Source organism: Cotesia glomerata, linkage group LG9, assembly GCF_020080835.1.
Source record: "Cotesia glomerata isolate CgM1 linkage group LG9, MPM_Cglom_v2.3, whole genome shotgun sequence".
NCBI classification, from domain to species: domain Eukaryota; kingdom Metazoa; phylum Arthropoda; class Insecta; order Hymenoptera; family Braconidae; genus Cotesia; species Cotesia glomerata.
This window is the reverse complement of record NC_058166.1, coordinates 7,304,715-7,327,612: the sequence shown is the minus strand read 5'-3', so window position 1 is coordinate 7,327,612 and position 22,898 is coordinate 7,304,715. Positions and strand designations below refer to the sequence as shown.

General features: G+C 37.1%; 1 protein-coding gene across 1 annotated transcript; it reads left to right on the top strand.

Annotated features, from left to right (window-relative positions):
* Positions 1-16,539: 16,539 nt before the first annotated feature.
* On the top strand, positions 16,540-21,067 carry LOC123272194. Its single transcript, XM_044738894.1, has 5 exons — positions 16,540-16,651; positions 16,766-16,927; positions 17,010-17,327; positions 17,697-17,923; positions 18,281-21,067. The coding sequence occupies exons 1-5, from the start codon at positions 16,540-16,542 to the stop codon at positions 21,065-21,067; spliced, it is 3,606 nt and encodes a 1,201-aa protein (XP_044594829.1).
* Positions 21,068-22,898: the final 1,831 nt, after the last annotated feature.

The window sequence follows — 22,898 nt, the reverse complement described above, 5'->3', positions numbered from 1 at the left end:
AAAACTTTTTATCGGAATTACTTTTATAAGAACTAAAAGATGAGCTACTTTTCTGCGATAATTTTTTTGGTGGCTCAGGTACTGGTCGTGTCAGGTCGTGAGCAATTGGAGCAGAAGAAGATTCGAGGTCAGGATATTCAATAGGTTTTGCATTTTTACCTCTACGTCTTTTACTCGGATTCACCATACAAAAGTAGCAGTCAGTAATATGGTCTTTTGGTTCTCGCCAAATCCTTGGTATTGCAAATTTCATAGACCTTTTCTCACCTCGATACCAACCTAAAAATATAAAAATAAAAATTAATATGTCTATTATTTTGGATTCATCGCTTAATTAAATAAAAATTGCATACCTTCCAAACACCTTTTACAATAACTACAAGCAACATGTGGAGCCCATGGCTTATCTTGATTCCGTACAGGACAGTCAAAATATGCTTCATAGGCTTCACAGAGAACGTGAGATGTCTTTAGTTCATATTTCACGTCTCGAACTTTAATAAATTGACCACATATAAAACAAAATGCATCAGCATCGTATTTGCACTTTCGTGACGACATTTTAAGTTATTCTGGGCTTGTAAATAACACCTGATGGTTGTTTATCACTCGGGTGCCATCTAGCGGCACAGTGTAAACGTTAATACCCCACTCTCACCGCGCAGTCTTTTTAAAAATATTAAAATCAATTAAAATTTATGAAAAAATTGAAAAATGAGTATTATTATTATAACTATCACAAAAGCAAACTTTATACCGAAAAAAAGGTATTTTCTTTTCGTTTTTGTGCATAACTAACTGGAAAATAATAGTATAAACTTTAGGACAAAGAACGAAAATTTTTTTGTAGAGTCGTGTAATAAATAATAATGACTTTAATAAACAATTTTAGAAAAAAGTTCTTCGGTAGCCTCCAGTACATCAGCGCCTCAATATAAATGCATTAGAGGTAATTTCAATGTGATTTATAATAATTTAAACAGAAATAAGAGTAATTAAAGACTAAAATTTTCCAATTCATTCTTAAAAGTAAAAGATAAGTATAAAATTTCGTAGTAAGAAACAAAATGACCTGAAACTGAAAAAGTTGAATTGTTGAAGTAATAAACAAATATTAAATTTTTAACTTCCAACTGAGAAAATTGAAACTACAAAAATTAGAAAGATATTGGTTTTACCCCGTTTAACGAAAGTCAAATTTTCATCAGATCTCGACGTTTTGAGGTACTAGAAAGCTTTCCTGACTATTCCCGCGGTGATGTCACTGGGTCTGTATGTGTGTGTGTGTTTTATTTTTTTTTTTTTTTTTTTTCCTTAGGGGGGGGGGAAATCCTTTTTACGGATTCTAGGCATAGTTGTTTGGCCTGGATATGTGGCGACTCGACGCAGCGTCATACTAAAACTCGACACTAACGCCCCTACCCACTAAACCCTAAACCCCTTTTCCTTCTTTCCTCTAATCCCTCATGGAAACCGCCGTCAGGCATTACTTCGTGAAGGGAGGATCTAGCTACTGCTCTTCCTTCTGGTGGCTAAGGTGTTAACTACCTTCCTTCTATCCGCTGCTATTTGCTCTTCTTCTTTCGGTGGAACGCAAGTCTTTAAGGACTTCTGTTGCAAACATGTTGGTAGCGTTCCAGGCAGCTTCTGATGACAACATTGCTTTCACTAGTGAATCTGGTAGTATTCTCTGGTTCAGGATCCTCTCCAGTTCTTTACGCTGTGGATCGAAACGAGGACATACAAAGAAGACGTGCTCCGCGTCTTCAGCAGCTCCTGGGCAGGACGGGCACTCCGAAGAGTCATCGTGCTTAAAGCGGTGTAGATACTCTCGAAAACATCCGTGTCCTGATAACATCTGCGTTAAATAATAGTTGATCTCACCGTGACTCCGGTTGAACCACACATCAACCCGAGGTATGAGACGGTACGTCCACCGACCCTTATCTGAAGCATTCCACTCTTGTTGCCATCTTGCGATGCTGTGTTGCCGTTCTTCGCTTCTAAGTTTTTCAGGGCTCAGTGTGGTTTACCTTTTTCGTTGATATAGGTTCCGTCTTTCCTCAGCTAGGACTCTGAGAGGCAGAGTACCGGAAATAACACACACTGCTTCCTCTGATATTGTGCAAAAAGCGCTAGCTACTCGTAGGGCACTCAGTCGATATACTGGTCCAGCCTTTCTCCATGATTCTTGCGTCTTTAATGCGTCGGCCCAAATGGATATTCCGTAAGTGAGCACCGATATGACTACTGATGACAATAATAGCCTCCTGCTCTGTTTTGGGCCTCCGACGTTCGGCATCAGTCGTGCGAGACTAGCCCTCACTATTGACGCTTTGGCACTGATATGTTCCACTTGCTGCTTGAAGTTGAGTCGGGCATCAAGCATCACTCCCAAATATCGGATATAAGGTTGTGATGTGATTTCTTGTTCGCCGACTTTCACCTTAATGATCTCTACCACTTTTCTGCTGGTAATAAGCACTGCCTCAGTCTTGTGTTGCGCCAGTTGCAGGTTCACTGCGTCCATCCACCGGTCAAGGCGCTCAAAAGTGAGATCGAACATATGGTTTATCTCGTCAAGATGTTTGGCAACAATCACTATGGCTACGTCATCTGCATATGCTACGAGTTTGACGTTTCTTGGCAGAGTTAGTCTTAATAGAACGTCATACATAATATTCCACATGAGCGGGCCTAGGACTGAACCTTGTGGTACACCTCCAGTAATATCATACTCCCTCGGACCGTTCTTCGTGTCATACTTCAAGACCCTATTTTCAAAGTAGCTTGTTACGATCTTAAGAAGGTATTCTGGTACATTCTTCTCTTGGAGGGCCTGCATGATGCATTCCCAATTGGCGGAGTTGAATGCGTTTCTGATGTCTAGGGTCGCCACCAGGCAATACTCTTTCGTTCCACCCTTCCATCTGGTTCCTGCGATTGCTTCCTTGGCCGTATCAACAACCAGTTTGATTGCGTCCAGGGTTGATCGTCCTTTCCGGAATCCATACTGATTGTCTGCCAGGAGTGGGTCGACTACTGCTTCAATTCTCTGGTGAATTATGCGTTCAAATATCTTACCCGCTGTATCTAGCATGCAAAGTGGGCGGTAAGATGACGGTTCATCCGGTGGTTTCTTCCCTTTAGGTAACAGTACCAATCGTTGCTGTTTCCACTTATGCGGGAAAGTCCCCTTCTTAAGGCATGAATTATAAACGTCTAGGAATAATGTTGGAGCTGCCTTTATGATGGTTTTCAAGGCTATATTAGGGATTCCGTCCAATCCCGGTGCTTTATTATTCCCTACACGGTTACAGGCCTCCAGCAGTTCTTCTTCAGTGACAGGTGGAGTGTCATCCAGTTCGCCTGGCGCGAACTGGTAATCGAAGTTGCGTTGCTGTGGGAATACTGCAGAGACGATTTTCTGGAGAAGTTGAGGACACGTAGGTGATAGCATTTGTTGTTTTTTTAGGTGGGTCATAACCACCTTATAAGGCCTACCCCACACGTCTTTATCCACCTCGTTGATGAGCTCTTTCCAGCATTGTCTCTTACTATCCTTGATAGCTTTGTTCAATGATCGACGGGCTTTTTTGTATTCTGCGACCAGCTCCGCAGAGTTAGGTCGTCGATAGCCACGCTGGGATATTCTTCTTTTTTTTAGACACTCTTTCCGAAGAACACTGATGTGGTCGTTCCACCAGTGCACTGCCGGGCGTTGGCTTATGCTGTGTTTCCGGACCATACTGGCGTCACAGGCCTGGACAACTCTTTTCATCAGGTCCTTGGTCATTTCTTCTGCGGATCCAGTAGTAATCGGTTCACTATTAAGGGCTATTACCAATGTGCTTGTGTCAAAAGGCTTCACTTTCCATCCAATGGTATTGAATGACTTGATTGGTCTTCTTGTATTCCGGTCATGTGATATTTCCCAGAGAATTGCCTTGTGGTCACTGGTTGTGTAGATATCAATCACCTTCCAGTCGTATTTCCCACTGATGAGGCTGCTGCTGACGAAAGTGAGATCTACGATAGAGCTTGCTTCTCCTTTAGTATAGGTTGTCGTATCACCACTGTTGAGCTGGACTACATCTAGTGTAGAGAAAGCTTCTAGGAGTGCTTTTCCTCGCGCATTTGTCTGCTTGCTGCCCCAGTCTACTGCCCAGGAGTTGAAGTCACCGGCAATCGCGACCGGATAGTGCTGCTTGGCGTCCTCGGTCAGTTTGTCCAAGAATTCAGTGAATTCAACAATGGATAGGCTAGGTGGTGCATAACAGCTGTAGAAACGGATGCCGTTTACTGTTGCTGCTACAAAGCCGGCATTATCATTGTTAACTACACTCTGGAAGGGATGCTTACCACAAGACCAGATGACAGCCTTGGTGGTTCTGTCAGATTCCCAAGGCTGGGTATTCAGGTATCTGTATGGCTCTGCTATCATTACTAAATCTAACTCTAGTTCTCTTGCTGTTTGCATAAGCAGATCATGTGCAGCTTCGCAATGGTTTAGGTTTAGCTGCAATATCTTCATGTCTGTTTGTTTGTTATCTTCTGGAGTGCCTCTTTAAATACTGGGCACCTGGATGCGCCGGCATGATGAGCCGAGTTCTCCGCACTTTGATCCGCGCATAATACACATTTCGCTGGGTTTTTGCATTCAGCAATCTTGTGTCCCTCTTGTCCGCACCTAATACATAGCTTAGACCGATCCACATTGCTCTTGCACTGGGATCCAAGATGTCCAAAGTGCCAGCACTTGAAACATTGGATTGGTCTCCTCGTAGCTCGGATTCGGCAGTTGGCCCAGCCGATCCGGACTTTACCGCTTCCTGTCAATATCTTCCGCGCTGCAGCTGCTGGTAGTGTCACAACAGCTGTCTGAGTACCTCTGTAGGCCTTATGAATCTTAATTGTCCCTAGTGGTATCTCGCAGGTTTCTCCGATTTCCGTTTGCAAGGCAGCCTGAATATCCTCCTTGGTTGTGGTACCGTCAAGATCTCGGATTTCGACGTCTTCCTGTGGCCCTTTGCAGATTACCTTTGCGTCTTCTTGGAGGATGTCCGCGATGGTCTTCTGTAAGGCTTGGCCTCGGTCAGCGCTCTTCCTCGAAAGCGTAATCAGCAAGCTCCCGGTCCTAGTTCTTTGGATCTTATCTACTGTAGTACGGACCTGTTCGTCAGGGACGTCCTGCTTTATTCGCTTCAGAATTTCAGCATACTTTGCCGTCTCTGCGGGGCGGATGATCAGTGCGTCCGGCCTGATCCGTTTGCGCGGTTCTTTCCGATCAGGCTCTGGCCTGGACTTCTTCGGCGGTTGCTTCTGGAGCTTTTCTACTGCTTGCTCTCTCTTGGACTTCCTTGACTGGACTTTTTGCCATTCATTCACCTCCTTTTTTCCGCCGTTCTGTGTAACTGCGTTTTTCGGGGGACTTGGTTTAAGGTCCTTCTTCTTCTTTGTACGGCTGGTCATTGAGTCTGGGGAATTTCGTTCTTTCTGTGTGTGTGTGTGTGTGTGTGTGTGTGTGTGTGTGTGTGTGTGTGTGACTGTGTGTGTGTGTGTGTGTGTGTGTGTGTGTGTGTGTGTGTGTGTGTGTGTGTGACTGTGTAAATCACTTATAACTTTTGAACGGCTCATCCAATTTGATCGAAATGAGCAGCGTTTCAAAGAGTTCCATTGCCCTTAGATTTCTAATACTAGTTTAAGGAATTTGACTTGATAAATTTTGAGAATTTTCAGAAATAAAATTTCCAAGAATTCGCTCTTTAGAATTCATTAAAGAACCTAAAAAACTGCGTTGAACGCCGTAAACCACGGGAAAATAGGTTGATTCATTCAAAAGTTATTACGCTTTAAAAATTCAAAAAATAGTGTTATATGAAATAGACGAGCTCGGATAACTCAAAATAAGGTAAATTACCCAGTACTTGAACACTCACAAAAATGGGACCTGTACTTGAACAGACTGTTCGAATTGTTATAATACAAAAATCCGTAAATTTATTATGACAATTATAAGTAATATAGGCATATTATAATTATTAAATGATACAGTAATTGATTTCTTTAAGTTTTTTCAATTATAAATAAGAACAATTATATTTTTATTAACTTAAAAGTTGACATGTCAAGAATCGCCGATAAATGCTATTTTTTTCATGAAAAAGGTACGAAATCGTAAACCGAACAATAAGTAAAAAAAACGGTATATTATTATTCTAAGTAAAAAAAATTGTACTATCTAATGAAATAGTCTTTTCTAAATAAGATTTTTATATTAAATTTTAGTGTTTAAATATACCTCCAAATTTTCAAAGCGGTACCCAGAACTTGAACAGGCTGGGACCGTATAATTTTAACAGCACTATAACCTCTAATAAGTTTATACACTAATAAAAAAATTGCCTTGACTCAAGAGCCAAACTCTTGAACCAAGAATTCCATTTTGAAGAAAATTATTTTCGTGAATCAAGAAAATAAATTCTTGAAGCAAGAAAATTTTCTTAGACCACGAATAATTTCTTAACTCAAGAATTTATTCTATTGACTTAAGAAAATTCTTTTATTCAAAATGGTATTCTTGGTTCAAGAGTTTGGCTTTTGGGTCAAGTCAATTTTTTTATCAGTGTAGACTAGTGATCAGCATTGTGATTTGTATTAATTACTGCAATTTAAATAAGTTTTATGACTAAAAATTAGTGTAGTTAAAAATAATTAAAAAAAATGTAGTTAAAAAATTAGATAAAAATATTTATTATTTTTAAATGAACATATTAAATATTCACAGTATTATTTTGAATATTATTCAATAAAATGTTATATTTTTTTTTGATATTTCAATAAAAAGTTGAAAATTTTTGCTGTTCCTATTGCCATATATTTTATTAGTTCAACTACTGCTCCCAGAGTGTTCAACTACTACGGCTTGTCAGAATTGATTGTTCAACTACTACTCCTTTTATAGTCTATTTTAAAAATATCAAAATATAAATAATCAATTATCTGCGTTATTTTGCACTTCAATCAATTCAAAATTGTTCATATATTCATGAAAATCACCAATTTGAACTAATAATTACAACTTCATATATTGAAAGTAGGGTCAAATAAGGTTTACTTTGAAACCTGTTCAACTGTCAAACTACTGGGTACTTTACCTTAACGTAAAACAGTGAATCTTTGAATTTAAATCGATCCAACAAAGAATTTCGAAGGAATTTGAAAAAAACACTTTTTTCGGTTTCCTTTCGACAACGATAATTTACGAACGAATCAACCGATTTCGATCGGGCTGGCGATGATCAACGTGATTTTTTTAAGTTAAGAGCTGATTAGTTTTTGGAATCGATCAGAAAAGCCGTTTAAAAGTAATTCCGAAAAAATTACGTTTCAAAAATTTTTTTTCCGTTGATTGTTTAAGATTTCTCAAAATCTACCGTTTCGAATCAGTCCAAATCGTATTCAAAATTAAAGTTCGGTCTAGCTCTTTCGAATGACGCCAACCACAATGAAATTGGTCAAGCCGTTCAAAAGTTATAAGAGGGTCACACACACAGATACAGACACACACACACACACACACACACACACACACACACACACACACACACGCACGCACACACACAGCATCCCTTCCAGAGTGTAGTTAATAATGATAATGCCGGCTTTGTAGCAGCAACAGTTAACGGCATCCGTTTCTACAGCTGTTATGCACCACCTAGCCTATCCATTGTTGAATTCACTGAATTGGACAAACTGACCGAGGACACAAAGCAGCATTATCCGGTCGCGATTGCCGGTGACTTCAACTCCTGGGCAGTAGACTGGGGCAGCAAGCAGATAAATGCGCGAGGAAAAGCACTCCTAGAAGCTTTCTCTACACTAGATGTAGTCGAGCTCAACAGTGGTGATACGCCAACCCATACTAAAGGAGAAGCAAGCTCTATCGTAGATCTCACTGTCGTCAGCAGCAGCCTCATCAGTGGGAAATACGACTGGAAGGTGATGGATATCTACACAACCAGTGACCACAAGGCAATTCTCTGGGAAATATCACATGACCGGAATACAAGAAGACCAATCATCATATATATATAGCCTATCATATATACAATAGCCCTTAATAGTGAACCGATTACTACTGGATCCGCAGAAGAAATGACCAAGGACCTGATGAAAAGAGTTGTCCAGGCCTGTGACGCCAGTATGGTCCGGAAACACAGCATAAGCCAACGCCCGGCAGTGCACTGGTGGAACGACCACATCAGTGTTCTTCGGAAAGAGTGTCTAAAGAAAAGAAGAATATCCCAGCGTGGCTATCGACGACCTAACTCTGCGGAGCTGGTCGCAGAATACAAAAAAGCCCGTTGATCATTGAACAAAGCCATCAAGGATAGTAAGAGACAATGCTGGAAAGAGCTCATCAACGAGGTGGATAAAGACGTGTGGGGTAGGCCTTATAAGGTAGTTATGACCCACCTAAAAAAACAACAAATGCCATCACCTACGTGTCCTCAACTTCTCCAGAAAATCGTCACTGCACTATTCCCACAGCAACGCAACTTCGATTACCAGTTGGCGCCAGGCGAACTGGATGACACTCCACCTGTCACTGAAGAAGAACTGTTGGAGGCCTGTAACCGTGTAGGGAATAATAAAGCGCCGGGATTGGACGGAATCCCTAATATAGCCTTGAAAACCATCATAAAGGCAGCTCCAACATTATTCCTAGACGTTTATAATTCATGCCTTAAGGAGGGGACTTTCCCGCATAAGTGGAAACAGCAACGATTGGTACTGTTACCTAAAGGGAAGAAACCACCGGATGATCCGTCATCTTACCGCCCACTTTGCATGCTAGATACAGCAGGTAAGATATTTGAACGCATAATTCACCAGAGAATTGAAGCAGTAGTCGACCCACTCCTGTCAGACAATCAGTATGGATTCCAGAAAGGACGATCAACCCTGGACGCAATCAAACTGGTTGTTGATACGACCAAGGAAGCAATCGCAGGAACCAGATAAACGGGTGGAGCGAAAGAGCATTGCCTGGTGGCGACCCTAGACATCAGAAACGCATTCAACTCCGCCAATTGGGAATGCATCATGCAGGCCCTCCAAGAGAAGAATGTACCAGAATACCTTCTTAAGATCGTAACAAGCTGTTTTGAAAATAGGGTCTTGAAGTATGACACGAAGAACGGTCCGAGGGAGTATGATATTACTGGAGGTGTACCACAAGGTTCAGTCCTAGGCCCGCTCCTGTGGAATATTATGTATGACGGTCTATTAAGACTAACTCTGCCAAGAAACGTCAAACTCGTAGCATATGCAGAAGACGTAGCCGTAGTGATTGTTGCCAAACACCTTGACGAGATAAACCATAAGTTCGATCTCACTTTTGAGCGCGTTAACCGGTGAATGGACGCAGTGAACCTGCAACTGGCGCAACACAAGACTGAGGCAGTGCTTATTACCAGCAGAAAAGTGGTAGAGACCATTAAACTAAAAATCGGCGAACAAGAAATCACATCACAACCTTATATCCGATATTTGGGAGTGATGCTTGATGCCCGACTCAACTTCAAGCAGCAAGTGGAGCATGTCAGTGCCAAAGCGTCAGTAGTGCGGGCCAGTCTCGCACGACTGATGCCGAACGTCGGAGGCCCAAAGCAGAGCAGGAGGCTATTACTGCCATCAGTAGTCACATCGGTGCTCACTTACGGAATATTCATTTGGGCCGACGCATTAAAAACGCAAGAATCATTGAGAAAGGTTGGACCAGTATATCGACTGAGTGCCCTACGAGTAGCTAGCGCTTTTCGCACAATATCAGAGGAAGCAGTGTGTGTTATTTCCGGTACTCTGCCTCTCAGAGTCCTAGCTGAGGAAAGACGGAACCTATATCAACGAAAAAGGTAAACCACATTGAGCCCTGAAAAACTTAGAAGCGAAGAACGGCAACACAGCATCGCAAGATGGCAACAAGAGTGGAATGCTTCAGATAAGGGTCGGTGGACGTACCGTCTCATACCTCGGGTTGATGTGTGGTTCAACCGGAGTCACGGTGAGATCAACTATTATTTAACGCAGATGTTATCAGGACACGGATGTTACCGGAAGTATCTCCACCGCTTTAAGCACGATGATACCCCAGAGTGCCCGTCCTGTCCAGGGGTCAATGAAGATGCGGAGCATGTCTTCTTTGTGTGTCCACGTTTCAACCAACAGCGCAATGAGTTAGAGAAGATTCTGAAGAAGAGAACCCAACCAGAGTCAATAGTAGAGGCAATGTTGTCGTCAGAAGCTGCCTGGAACACCACAAGCATTTTTGCTACAAAAGTGCTTACCGAGTTGCGATCCATTGAGAGGAAAGGAGCGAAAGACCGAATCTAGAAGGAAGAAATAACATCTTAGCCACCAGAAGGAAGAGCGGCAGCTTATTCCTCCCCCCGCGAAGAAATGCCTTACGGTAGTACCATGGGGGATCAGAGGATAGAAGAGAAAGGGGTTTAGGGTTTAGTGGGTAGGGGCGTCAGCGTCGAGTTTTAGTATGACGCTGCGTCGAGTCACCACATATCCAGGCCAACAGCTATGCCTAGAATCCGTAAAAAGGATTCCCTCCCCCCCAAAAAAAAAAAAAAAAAAAACACACACGCACACACACACATACACACACATGAACACACATGAACACACACGCACACACACACACACACACACACACACACACACACACACACACATACAGACTTATGGACATCATCGTAAAAATAGTCAGTAAAGCTTCTTAAGGCTTCAAAACGTCGAGATCTGTTGAAACCTCGATTTTTCCAAAACGGAGTAAAACCAAAATTTTCCGATTTTTCTAAAATCATTGATCTTCTTAGCGGGGAGTTAAAAATTTTACTTTTTATAAATTTTAAACTGCATGAAAAAACGGTAACCGAATGATTCTACAACCGTAATTTTAAATTTTTAACAGGAAGTTAAAAACAAATTTATTGTTATTTTCAGATTCAACAAGGAACGAAGAACCTGAAAATACAGGAGATATCATTAAAAAAAAATATAAATTATCGAGCATTAAAATATCTAGAAGTGACATCAAATTATTGAAGAAATGAATATTTTGAAATAAAATTATAATTAACTAAGCAATGATTAACAAGTCTTGTTATTGTATTGATTGATACTATCGTCTTGATAAAATATCGCGTTATACTGATAGAAAAGTTTTCTCGAGGGGTCTTATGGGCTCAAGCTAATTTCATAGGGACCATGATGTTAAAATTATAAAATTTAACGCGATATCCTGTAAATTTTCTAAAAATATCGCATAAGAATTAAAAAATTTTAGAAAGGGGCCTTATAGGCTCAATTTGATGTCATAGAGACTGTGACATGTCATTATAATAAAATTCAACGCAATATCCTGTAAAATATCTGAAAATATCCCGAAAAATCAATATATTCGAGAGAGGGGTCTTATGGACTTAAAATTAATTCAAAGTGTCCTTGACCTACCATCATTATATGATTTAAGGCGATATCCTATAAATTTTCTAAAAATATTTCATAAGAATTAAAATATTTTAGAAGGAACCTCATAGGCTCAACTTGATCTTATAGAGACTATGACATGTCATTATAATAAAAATCAACACGATATCCTGTCAAATATTTGTAAATATCCCAAAAAATCACAAGACTTAAGAGAGGGGCCTTATGGGCTCAATGTGATTACATAGTGACCGTGACCTGCCATTAGTATACGATTTAATGCGATATCCTGTAAAAGACCTGAATATATTCCTTAAAAACCAAGATATTTATGTGAGGGGCCTTATGGACACAAGATGACATAGAAATTACTCTCACTATGCGTAATTATGTGTTCAAATGCAATACCTTGTCTAATATCTGAAAATATCCCAAAAAATCAATATATTTCAGTGAGGGGCCTTATGGATTCAAGGTAATTACAAAGTGACCTTGACATGCCATTATTATATGATTTAACGCAATATTCTGTAAAAAATCTGTAAATACTTCATAGGAATCAAATTATTCCTGAGAGGGGCCTTATGGGCTCTAGCTGATCTCACAGGGACCATGGCATGTCATATTTATTAAATTTAACGCGATAACCTGTCAAATATTTGCAAATATCCCAACAAATCACAGTATTTCCGAGAGGGGCCTTATGGACTCAGGGTGATTACAAAGTGACCTTGACCTACCATCATTATATGATTTAACGCGATATCCTGTTCAAAATCAGTAAATATCTTGTAAGAACCAAGACATTCATGCAAGGGGCCTTATGGGCTCAATGTGATCACATAGTGACCGTGACCTGCCATTAGTATACGATTTAATGCGATATCGTGTAAAAAATCTGAATATATTCCTTAAAAACTAAGATATTTATGCGAGGGACCTTGTGGACACAAGATGACATAGAAATGACCCCCACTAGGCGTAATTATGTGTTTAAATGCAATACCCTGTCTAATATCTGAAAATATCCCAAAAAATCAATATATTTCAGTGAGGGGCCTTATGGACCCAAGGTGAGTACAAAGTGACCGTGATTTGCCGTTAGTATACGATTTAATGCGATATCGTGTAAAAAATCTGAATATATTCCTTAAAAACTAAGATATTTATGCGATGGGCCTTATGGACACAAGATGACATCGAAATAACCCCTACAAGGCGTAATTATGTGTTTAAACGCGATACTCTGTCAAATATCTGAAAATATCCGATAAGAATCCAAATATTTCAGAGAGGGGCCTTATGGGTCCATCGTGATTTGATAGTGACCTTAACTTGCCTTTAGTATAAGGTTTGCCTCAATATTCTGCAGAAAATTCTGACAATATCTCTTGAGAACTGCGGTATTTATGCGAGGGGCCTTATGGGCCCAATGTGACCCAGAAGTCAATGTAACTCGTTCTTATTTAAAGTTTCAGAGCAATATTTGTCGTAATATCCCACAATTTACGCCACGAACTCGACTATTTCTATAAAGGGTCTTACGGGCCCAAAATTATTTTAAAGTCACCTTTACCTTCTATCATTAAGAGTATCAATAAGCGATATCCTATCAATAATGAACAAAATTCTGTGAGACTTTAGAAGATACCTATGAAAGGGGCCTTATGGGCCTGAGTAGTATTTTTGTGTATATATTTCAGCCCTACAGTAATTATTTGAATCCTGTACAGTATATATAGCTAATAAATTCCCTAAGAGCTCATATATTTAAATATTGGGCCCTACTCGGGAGTATCCGGAGTCTTATACCATCATTTTCGTCGCCCGGTATGCTCTGGATATTAATTCCGTTCAATTCTCCTTACTTTTCTAATCTTACTCACACTGCCATCTATTGATTTGCATTGAAATCTACATTACCACTATTATATGTCGATAATAAGTAATTTCGATATTGTGGTCTTCGGGAAAATAAACCTCACCCTAATTATAATTATTGGTCGAAAGGTTATCTATAATTCTTTCGTCTTATCGCAATTTCGAGGAGTTAAAGTTTAATATTTCAATCATGATACTCTTTCCAAAATCCATTCGTTTTAAGAGCGACAAACTTTCTATAATTATTTCGAAGTGATATTAGGTCCGTCAGTTTTTAATCATTATTATTATTATATAATAAAACTAAGTTGATAAAATGTGCGTGCCAATAAAACTTAAAAAGGAGTCCCTGCACGATAAAGGGACTTATATAGTGTGATAGCCCTTTATCCCCCCTCGAACAAGAAAGTTCCCGTTTTAACCTAAAGGGCGTGTTTTTAAAGATAAAAGGGCTTTTCCAACCCTTCAATTTGGCAATTAAGTGTAGTGTCACCGTCTTTTGTCGAGTATTTGAACTTCTAATTAAGTAATTAGTTAACTTTAAAAATGTGAGACTATCATTGGTCTAAAATGGTCTAGATTGTTCCAGAAATTTCTGGAATGATCTAGAAAGCTTTAATATGTATACCATTGTTCAAATCGGTTGAGAATGTTCTAAAAAATTCTAAAATGATCTGAGAAGTTCTTAAATCTACGTTTGGATACTGATTGAATGAGAATGGTCCAGAAAATTCTAGAATGATATAGATAGTTCTAATATCTATGTTTAGATTCTGATCGAATGAAAATGTTCTAGAAAATTCTCGATTGAACCAGAAATGTCTAGAATGATCTGAGAAGTTCTAGAATGATATGGGGAGTTCTAAGATCTATGTTAAGATTCTATTCGACTGAGAATGTTCTAAAAAATTCTAAAATGATCTAAAAAATTCTACTATGATCTTGAGATTTCTAGAATGATCTGGGAAGTTCTAATCGGACGTTTAGATTTTAATCTAATGAGAATGTTTTGTAAATTTTTTGAATGGTCTGGAAAGTCCTAAAATCTACGTTTAAATTCTGATACACGCAAAAAAAAAAATTGGGGCTGCCAGATGATTTTCATGTGGTAGGCCTAATTTTTGCTTTGCGTGTAATGATTGCACATTGAAAGTTACAATGAACATTAGCTAGAATAATTACATGGATAAAAAGTGCATGCCAATTCGACAGAATTTAGAATCTGTGCAAGTTAAAACAATACTCTAATTAAATTTCAAGTCTAGATCTAAAAATGCTATTCTATAAAGCGCCCAGCGGAGCGGGCGAGTAATAGCTAGTTTAATTATAATTATTGGTCGAAAGGTTATCTATAATTCGTTCGTCTTATCGCAATTTCGAGGAGTTAAAGTTAAATATTTTAATCATGATACTCTTTTCAAAATCCATTCGTTTTAAGATAATGAAAGATAAATAAATGTAAATTTACTTGTTTCCAATAGTTTGCTGGGAAGTTGAGATGTTCCGGGGTTAGCAATAATTGAAGGTTGGACATTTTCCGTGTTTTCAACATTTGGTGGTGTTTCTATCGTTGATATAAAAAATTTTTTAGTGAATGATGTGTTAAAATTATTTTTGGAGTTGAAAAAATTTAACTAAGTATATTAGTAATTACACTAATTACTAATATTTAAATCTTTTCGTTTTGTTATAAGTAAAATATGTTTTCTAATATCATTATACTACTGCACTAAGAAAAAATACTTTAAAATAAATATTCTTTTAGAGTTATTTTTTTACGGATAAATATGAAAAAACATTTAAAACTAAATAAAAAAACAAATTAATAGTTTAACTTGAATTGAATAAAAATTATTTCAATCGATTCGACCTATTCTTCCAAATATTTGTTTCAAAATAATTTTCTTTTCTCAATAAACGGCAAATATTTCACAAATGTTGTTCTAATGTTAAATGTAATCCGACCAAAAACAGTTTCACTGTAAAAAAATCGCGCCAAGTCCACGTTCATAAGGCTATTAGGAAAAAAAAATTTTTTTTTCTTTACAAAAAGATACAAAATAAAAAAATTAAAAAATCCACGTAACCGATATGATTGTTTATGATTTTCGGAAATTAAAAAAAATCTTATTGTAAATTTAAAAATTAAAAAAAAAATTTTAGAACGTATTTAGTGTGCGTGGTTGCAAAATATTTTACTTTTAATGAAATTCGTAAAATCTATTTACTGGGACTTTAAAAAAATTGAAATACACAATGACGCACACCAAGTAAGTTCTAAAATTTTTTTTTTAATTTTTAAATTTACAATAAGATTTTTTTTAATTTCCGAAAATCATAAACAATCATATCGGTTACGTGGATTTTTTAATTTTTTTATTTTGTATCTTTTTGTAAAGAAAAAAAAATTTTTTTTTTTCCTAATAGTCTTATGAACGTGGACTTGGCGCGATTTTTTTACAGTGAAACTGTTTTTGTTCGGATTTTAGTATTTTTTGTAATTATAATGAAAATTTACAATTGGTACCAACTAAAATCTCGCGTTGGTAACATTTTTTACTGCAAACTATCCCCTTGAAGCTATGTAAGTAGTATGGGGCGCATCCTGCGAGACAGAACAAACCCCCACTCCGCGGCCACTGGCGCCAGACCTTTTCCTCACCCCTCAGCGGGGGTCATCTGAGTGTTGGGAGCGGATGTCTGGGTCTTTTGATTGACAGTTGTTAATATACTTGTGGAAAATGTGTTTTCTCGAATGTTTAGAGAAGTGTTGTCATGGCAGGGGGTAATTAAGATGTTAAGGATAGGTGAATGTGTGTTTTTTATGTTTAAAGATGTAGGTTGATGTTTGGGACCTGTTCCTCGTTATCTTGGCAGGGGGGTCTTGGTGTTTTCTTGAGCGGTGATGATTGGGTGGGGGGTGGGGGGGGGGATGTAGGAGGGGTATTTGCATGTATAAGGGAAAACATGTGGTCGTTTCGGCAGGGGGCCTTGGAGAAGTGTGACAGGTTCTTTGACAAGAGATTTTTTATCGTTTGGGAGGGGGAGGGGGGGGGGGAATGATGTGTTATTTCTCGAATTTGGAAAAATTTTAACTTTATTCTCTGTTATTACTTCTTGAGAGTAGAATTAATTTTTTAACTTCTGAAAACGATGGATCCCAACGTATCTGGTTTAAATGATTCGTTTGAAGAGCAGTGGTTTGGTGAAAATATTTTGCCTGAAATTTTCCCTGATTTTAATTGTTATTTAGGGGATATTAATGGTAAGTAAATATATAAATAATTTGTCTATTAGTTTTTTTTTGCAAAATAATATGCGCTAATTTTTGCTTCTTATTTAATTACATTTTATTTTTGAAAAAATGATTCAATTACAGATCCTGTATTGTGTTGTGATACACAATTAGGCAGTGATGATGCTAACTATGATGTTACGCAATGGCTAGAATCAAATGAACTTCCTGAAAATTTGCCCGTTTTAAATAACGACCCTTTTTTGACACTGCAAAACGATGAAATTCGACAAAATTTCTATGAAGGTATGTTTGATGATATAAAGATATTATTATAATTATTTTTATAAATATTTTATCTAATCAATGTGCTATCATCATTTTAAAGGTAACATTCAAGTTGGTGGGGGAAACGTACCCGCAGCAGAAATGGAAAATAACATTTTGGAAAACGTGGTAAATGAACTTAACGATATAGATCCGAATCAAGACGAAAACAGCGCTCTCGTACAACTCAATCACGGAAGACAGCGATTACCACGGTTTCTCATGAACAATTATTCTATGGAGTATCGCATTAGAGATCCACCGGTTGGTCAAAATTCTATTACTTGGACTATGCAAGCCTTTAGAGAGCTTTACGATATAATTATGACTGCTGGCAACGATAGGAATAATCGCTTCACGATGAATTTCAGTTTTGCAGGTATAGAGAATATGTCTGCGTATCAAAGATTACGGTAAATCGAAGGATATACATTCGATGATCTGTGGAATTTAGTTTCACAAATATCTCAAAGTGCCGGTGGTTTCAACGTAACGAACACTTTCCACATCAAGCTGTATGTTATCGAAAATCCTAGAGGTAGAATGTGGACCCCTGCTGTTGAATTAATAAGACCAAAAGGTGTAATGAAGTTATGCAATACAGATGAATATTGTTTACCTAGAGCACTGGTAACGGCAATAGCGGGTCAAAAGAAACTACTCAAAAAAGCATCAACGGGCCAACTGCAGGATGACTGGACAATTATACGCGATTATAGACGTTAAGCACAAAAAACTCGTGCAATAGAATTATCAAATTTGGCGGGTGTAGCGGTTCCTAAAGAAGGATGTGGGATTGATGAAATAAAATCTTTCCAAAATTATTTGAAATACCAGGGAATGGCTATGATAGTCTTTAGTGCTGAAAAGGATAATAGTGCGAAACAGTACCCAGTGGTTTTTGATGGAACCGTACAAGTGTTAAATCACTACGGAAGCGTAGCTGTTACGCTGCGAATTCTTTACTATTCACAGGTAAAGCATTTTGAGTATATACAAACAGTTAAGCGCTTACAATCTGCTAGATATTATTGTGAACCTTGCTTAGTGAAATATAAAAATCAATACAGTCACAAAAACTGCCCGTATTCTTGTAGCAAATGTTATACAAAAGGTGTTTGTGATACAACTCAATTTAAAATAACATGCGACAAGTGTAACCGTTTTTTTTATGGGCAACGTTGTTATTATAACCATTTAGTCAAAGGGTCATACGAGGGTAGAGACCAGACTGTGTGTGACAACGAACAGTTTTGTTTAAGTTGTAACAAAATTATATTTCCGAAAAAAACTTTACACATTTGTGGGAAAATTTTGTGCTCTACATGTAAGGAACTTTGTGAAGAAGGACATTTTTGTTTCATGACACCTGTGAAGATACCTCCATCAACCAATCAGAGTGTAAAATTCGTGTATTATGATCTTGAGACGCGTCAAGATGATAAACTTCATGGTAGTGAAAAGATGAACATTCATGTACCGAATTTATGCATCGCTCAACAAGTGTGCAATGTATGCTGTGATACTGATGACCTTGAGTTAGGTGAAAAACGCCCTTTATGTGATAGCTGTGGGATTTGTGAAACAGTTTTTCATGGTGAAGACTATGTAAAAAAATTTGTAGACTATGTTTTAGAACTAAGTAAACTCAAGACTTGTAAGAAAGTGGTATGTATAGCGCACAATGCTAAAGGTTTTGATGCACAATTTATCCTTACGGAGTTGTTCAATAGACAAATAAAGGATATCGATACTATAATGACGGGTACTAGTGTTACCTTGATTGAATTCAAGAATAAAAAAATTAAATTTATTGATAGTTTAAATTTTATCTCGGCACCATTGTCAGCTCTACCCAAATCATTCGGCTTCGAAGATAAAATGCGGAAAGGATATTTTCCTCATTTTTTCAACACCAGAGCCAATCAAGACTACATCGGTGTAATGCCAGACAAACAGTTCTACGGATTCAACTCTATGTCTGAGAAATCTGCACATCCAAAGAAGTCGGAAAAGGAAGAATTTCTCGAATGGTATGAAAATAGAGTAAATACAAATAATAATTTTAATTTTAAGGAGGAAATTCTCCATTATTGTAAATTAAATGTAAGTATTTTACGATTAGCATGTAGTAAATTTAGGAAGCTTATTCTTGATTGTGGTAATGTATGTCCTTTTACGGAATGTACAACAATTGCTTCGACCTGTATGTTGTTTTACAGGAGGAATTATTTAAAGGAGAAGCAGATTGGTATTTTACCACGGTCAGGATATAGGTTAGCAGATAATCAATCAAGGGTTGCGATTGAGTGGTTGACATGGCTAGAACATAGTCAAAATATTAAAATAATTCATGCACTACGTGGTCGTGAAATAATAATACCTGGTGGAATTAAACTCGACAGTTACAGAGAGGATGAAGACGGACAAAAGTTTGCATATCAGTTTCATGGTTGTTTTTGGCAAAGTTGTCCGAAATGCTTTAAATCAAACAGATCTCAACCAACATTTAAAAATAAAAACATCAAACATAGTAGTTATAATATTAGGTATGAAAATACCCAAATACAATCTCAAAAAATTGAGAGTAGTGAATATTATTTGATTGAGATCTGGGAATGTGAATTTAATCACGAAAAAAAAAACAATCCTGAGCTGCAGGCCTTTCTCGCGTCTTCTGAAGTTATTTCGATTCAAGCGCTTAACCCTAGAGATGCCTTTTTTGGTGGACGTACAGGTAATGCGAAAACATACTATGATGTAAAGCAAGATAAGAATGGTAAAGATATTGAAAAAATCAAGTATGTGGACGTATGTTCCTTATATCCATGGGTCTTAAAAAGAGGATATTTTCCGATAGGTCATCCAACGGTTTATGTCGGAAAAGAGTGTAATACCCTTTGCGTCAATAATGATATTTCAAAGGTAGAGGGATTAATTAAATGTAGAGTTTTGCCTCCGCGTAATTTATTTCACCCAGTACTTCCTTATAGAGCTCATGGAAAATCATTTTTTCCTCTATGTAAAGCCTGTTGTGATAATTTAGTTCAAGAGGAATGTTATCACAATTGTGTGTCAGAGAGGGAATCATATGGTACATGGGTATCTTGTGAGCTCCGTAAAGCAGTAGAAAAGGGATATATTATTCAGGAAATAGATGAGATTTGGTCTTATAACACTGTCCAGTATATTCCCGGGGATGATAATATTACGGGTCTGTTTGTTGAATACATTAATACTTTCTTGAAAATCAAACAAGAAGCTTCAGGATGGCCCGTTCATTGCATAGACGAACAATCGCGTCAAGAATATATTGATAATTATGAAGCTAGGGAGGGTATTACACTGGATACCAATAAAATCGCTAAAAACCCCGGTCTAAGATCTCTAGCTAAGTTATTTTTGAATTCATTTTGGGGTAAGTTTGAGCAACGTGAAAACATGAAAAAGAAATCAATTGTTAAAAATTACAACGAATTGATAGACTTAGCTTTCAACCCTGAGATTGAAGTAACATCACTACTACCAGTAAATGATGAAACTGTTTTTGTTTCCTGGCAAAATAATTCTGAGTGTTATTCACCATCTGATCGTGCTAACGTTGTAATTGCTGCTTTCACTACCGCTCAAGCGCGCCTTAAATTGTATGATTATTTAGATGTCTTGAATGAAAAAGTATTGTATTATGATAATGATTCGGTCATATACATAAGTGATGGCACTAATGATTTACCTACGGGGGATTTTTTGGGTGACCTAACAGATGAATTAGAAAGTTATGGAAAAGGTAGTTATATTTCTTCCTTTGTATCAGGAGGCCCAAAATTTTATTCTTACGTTGTTAAACATGAGGGTAAAACCAGTGAATGTTCTAAATTAAAAGGCGTTAAAATTAATGGGTCTACTGAAAAGTTAATTAATTATAATTCCATACGTTCTCTAGTAGTTAACCAGGAAAAAGAGTTTCTGGTATCCTATATAGGTATACGGAGAGATAATTACCACCAGGTCGTAACAAAGAAAGAAACGAAAATCATCAGAGTTACGGGCCCCAAAAGGCGTAGAGAAGGAGAGGCTGATACTTATCCTTATGGGTATAAAAAATCTCGTAACAACTAACTATGATTTTCGTTTCAATTTGTAAATATTTTTTCTAAACTTTTTTTTTGTAAACTTTTTTTTTTTTTTTTTTTTTTGTAATTTTTTTTTTGTAAATATTTTTTGTAAAATTTTTTGTAATTTTTTTTTGTAAAATTTTTATAAATATTTTTTTTATTATTATTTTTTTTTCATGTAAATATTATTGTAAGAATTGTCTGTAATTGATAAAACTTTTTTTTTTTTTTTTTTTTTTTTTTAAATAAAACTAATAAAAAAAGAAATTTGTTTTTCTTACTTAGATTAAGTTACTTTCTCCTATAAGTATCCTTGTAAGTTAAATTCTATTTCATAAGTCGAAATGGATCCAAGGTGGAAACATCCATTTACTTCAATCATTTGCGGACCAACAGGGTGTGGAAAAACTTTTTTTGTAAAGCGTTTTTTAAAAGAAATTAGGGAAATTTGTGATATCAATTTTAGTAAAGTTATATTTTGCTATGCTGAGTGGCAGAAGGGTTATACAGAGTACGATAAGACATTTGTTGAATTTCGCGAAGGTTTGCCTCAGCCTAGTGATTTCGATGATAATTTACCTAAGTTAGTAGTAATAGATGATTTAATGCGATAATCTTCAAATGGTGCTATTGTCGACTTATTTACTAAAGGTAGCCACCATAAAAATTTAAGTGTTATGTTTCTGTCACAAAATTTATTCCATCAAGGTAAAGGTCAGCGAGATATATCTTTGAACACAAACTATATTGTAGTATTTAAAAATCCCCGAGACAGAGCACAGATCTTTCACCTGGCTCGACAGGTATGTCCAGAAGACCCTAAGTTTTTACAAGAAGCTTATTTTTATGCTACATCAAAGGCACACGGATACCTGCTCTTAGATCTTAAACAATCTACACCAGAAAACTGTCGGTTTAGAACATGTATATTTCCATCGGATCAATATCATTATGTTTATATTCCTAAAAAAGTTAATGCTATAAAAACAGTTAACTCTTCTACTAATATACCAGTTGTTCGTTTGTAATGGCAGGAGAAGGATCTTCTCGCAACAATTCCGCACGTAGAGCTATTGGTCGTAAGAACGCAGCTCTACTCCAAGCTCTCGTATACGCCTCACCTAATCAACGTCGTGCTATACTTCGTCACGCCAACAAAGATTTAATTCAGGTTATTTGTGAGTGTTGTTTAAACATCTTACACGGAAATATCCCTTTAAAAGATTCTGAGAAAAAAACACTCTCTAAGTATAAAACTATCCTACGAAAATTAATTAATGAAAATAATAATATTTAAACAAAAAGGAAACTAATTAATCAGAAAGGAGAAGCATTTTTACCTATGCTGTTAGGCCCATGACTTGGTGCTTTAATATCTAACATTTTTTGAAAATATGGAACATGTGAAAAAGATGGTGCTTATTCCGTATGATGACATAGATAAATTGAAATCTGAAGTCAAAAATTTCAACCGAGAGTTAAATACTGTTGTTAACCATTATTTACCCACATCTCAAACCCCTGGTGATATACAATCTCGTTTGGATGCTGAATTGGCTAAAATTTTAAGCGTGAATTCATTCAATATTAATGATCATGCTAAATTGAAACAATACTCAGAAGTATTAAGACGTTATCTATTTTTTAAAAATAGAGAACACAATAACATTCCAGTGACAGAAAAAAAAGAAGTTGACAATAGTGAAGTTGTTCCTGATCTTACAGATTTTTCTAGCATTAATAATAATCAGAATATTAGTACCGCAGTGGCAGCAGATAATACTCAGCATAATAGATCATATCAAACTTCAGACATAATAACTGGTGTTCCGAAA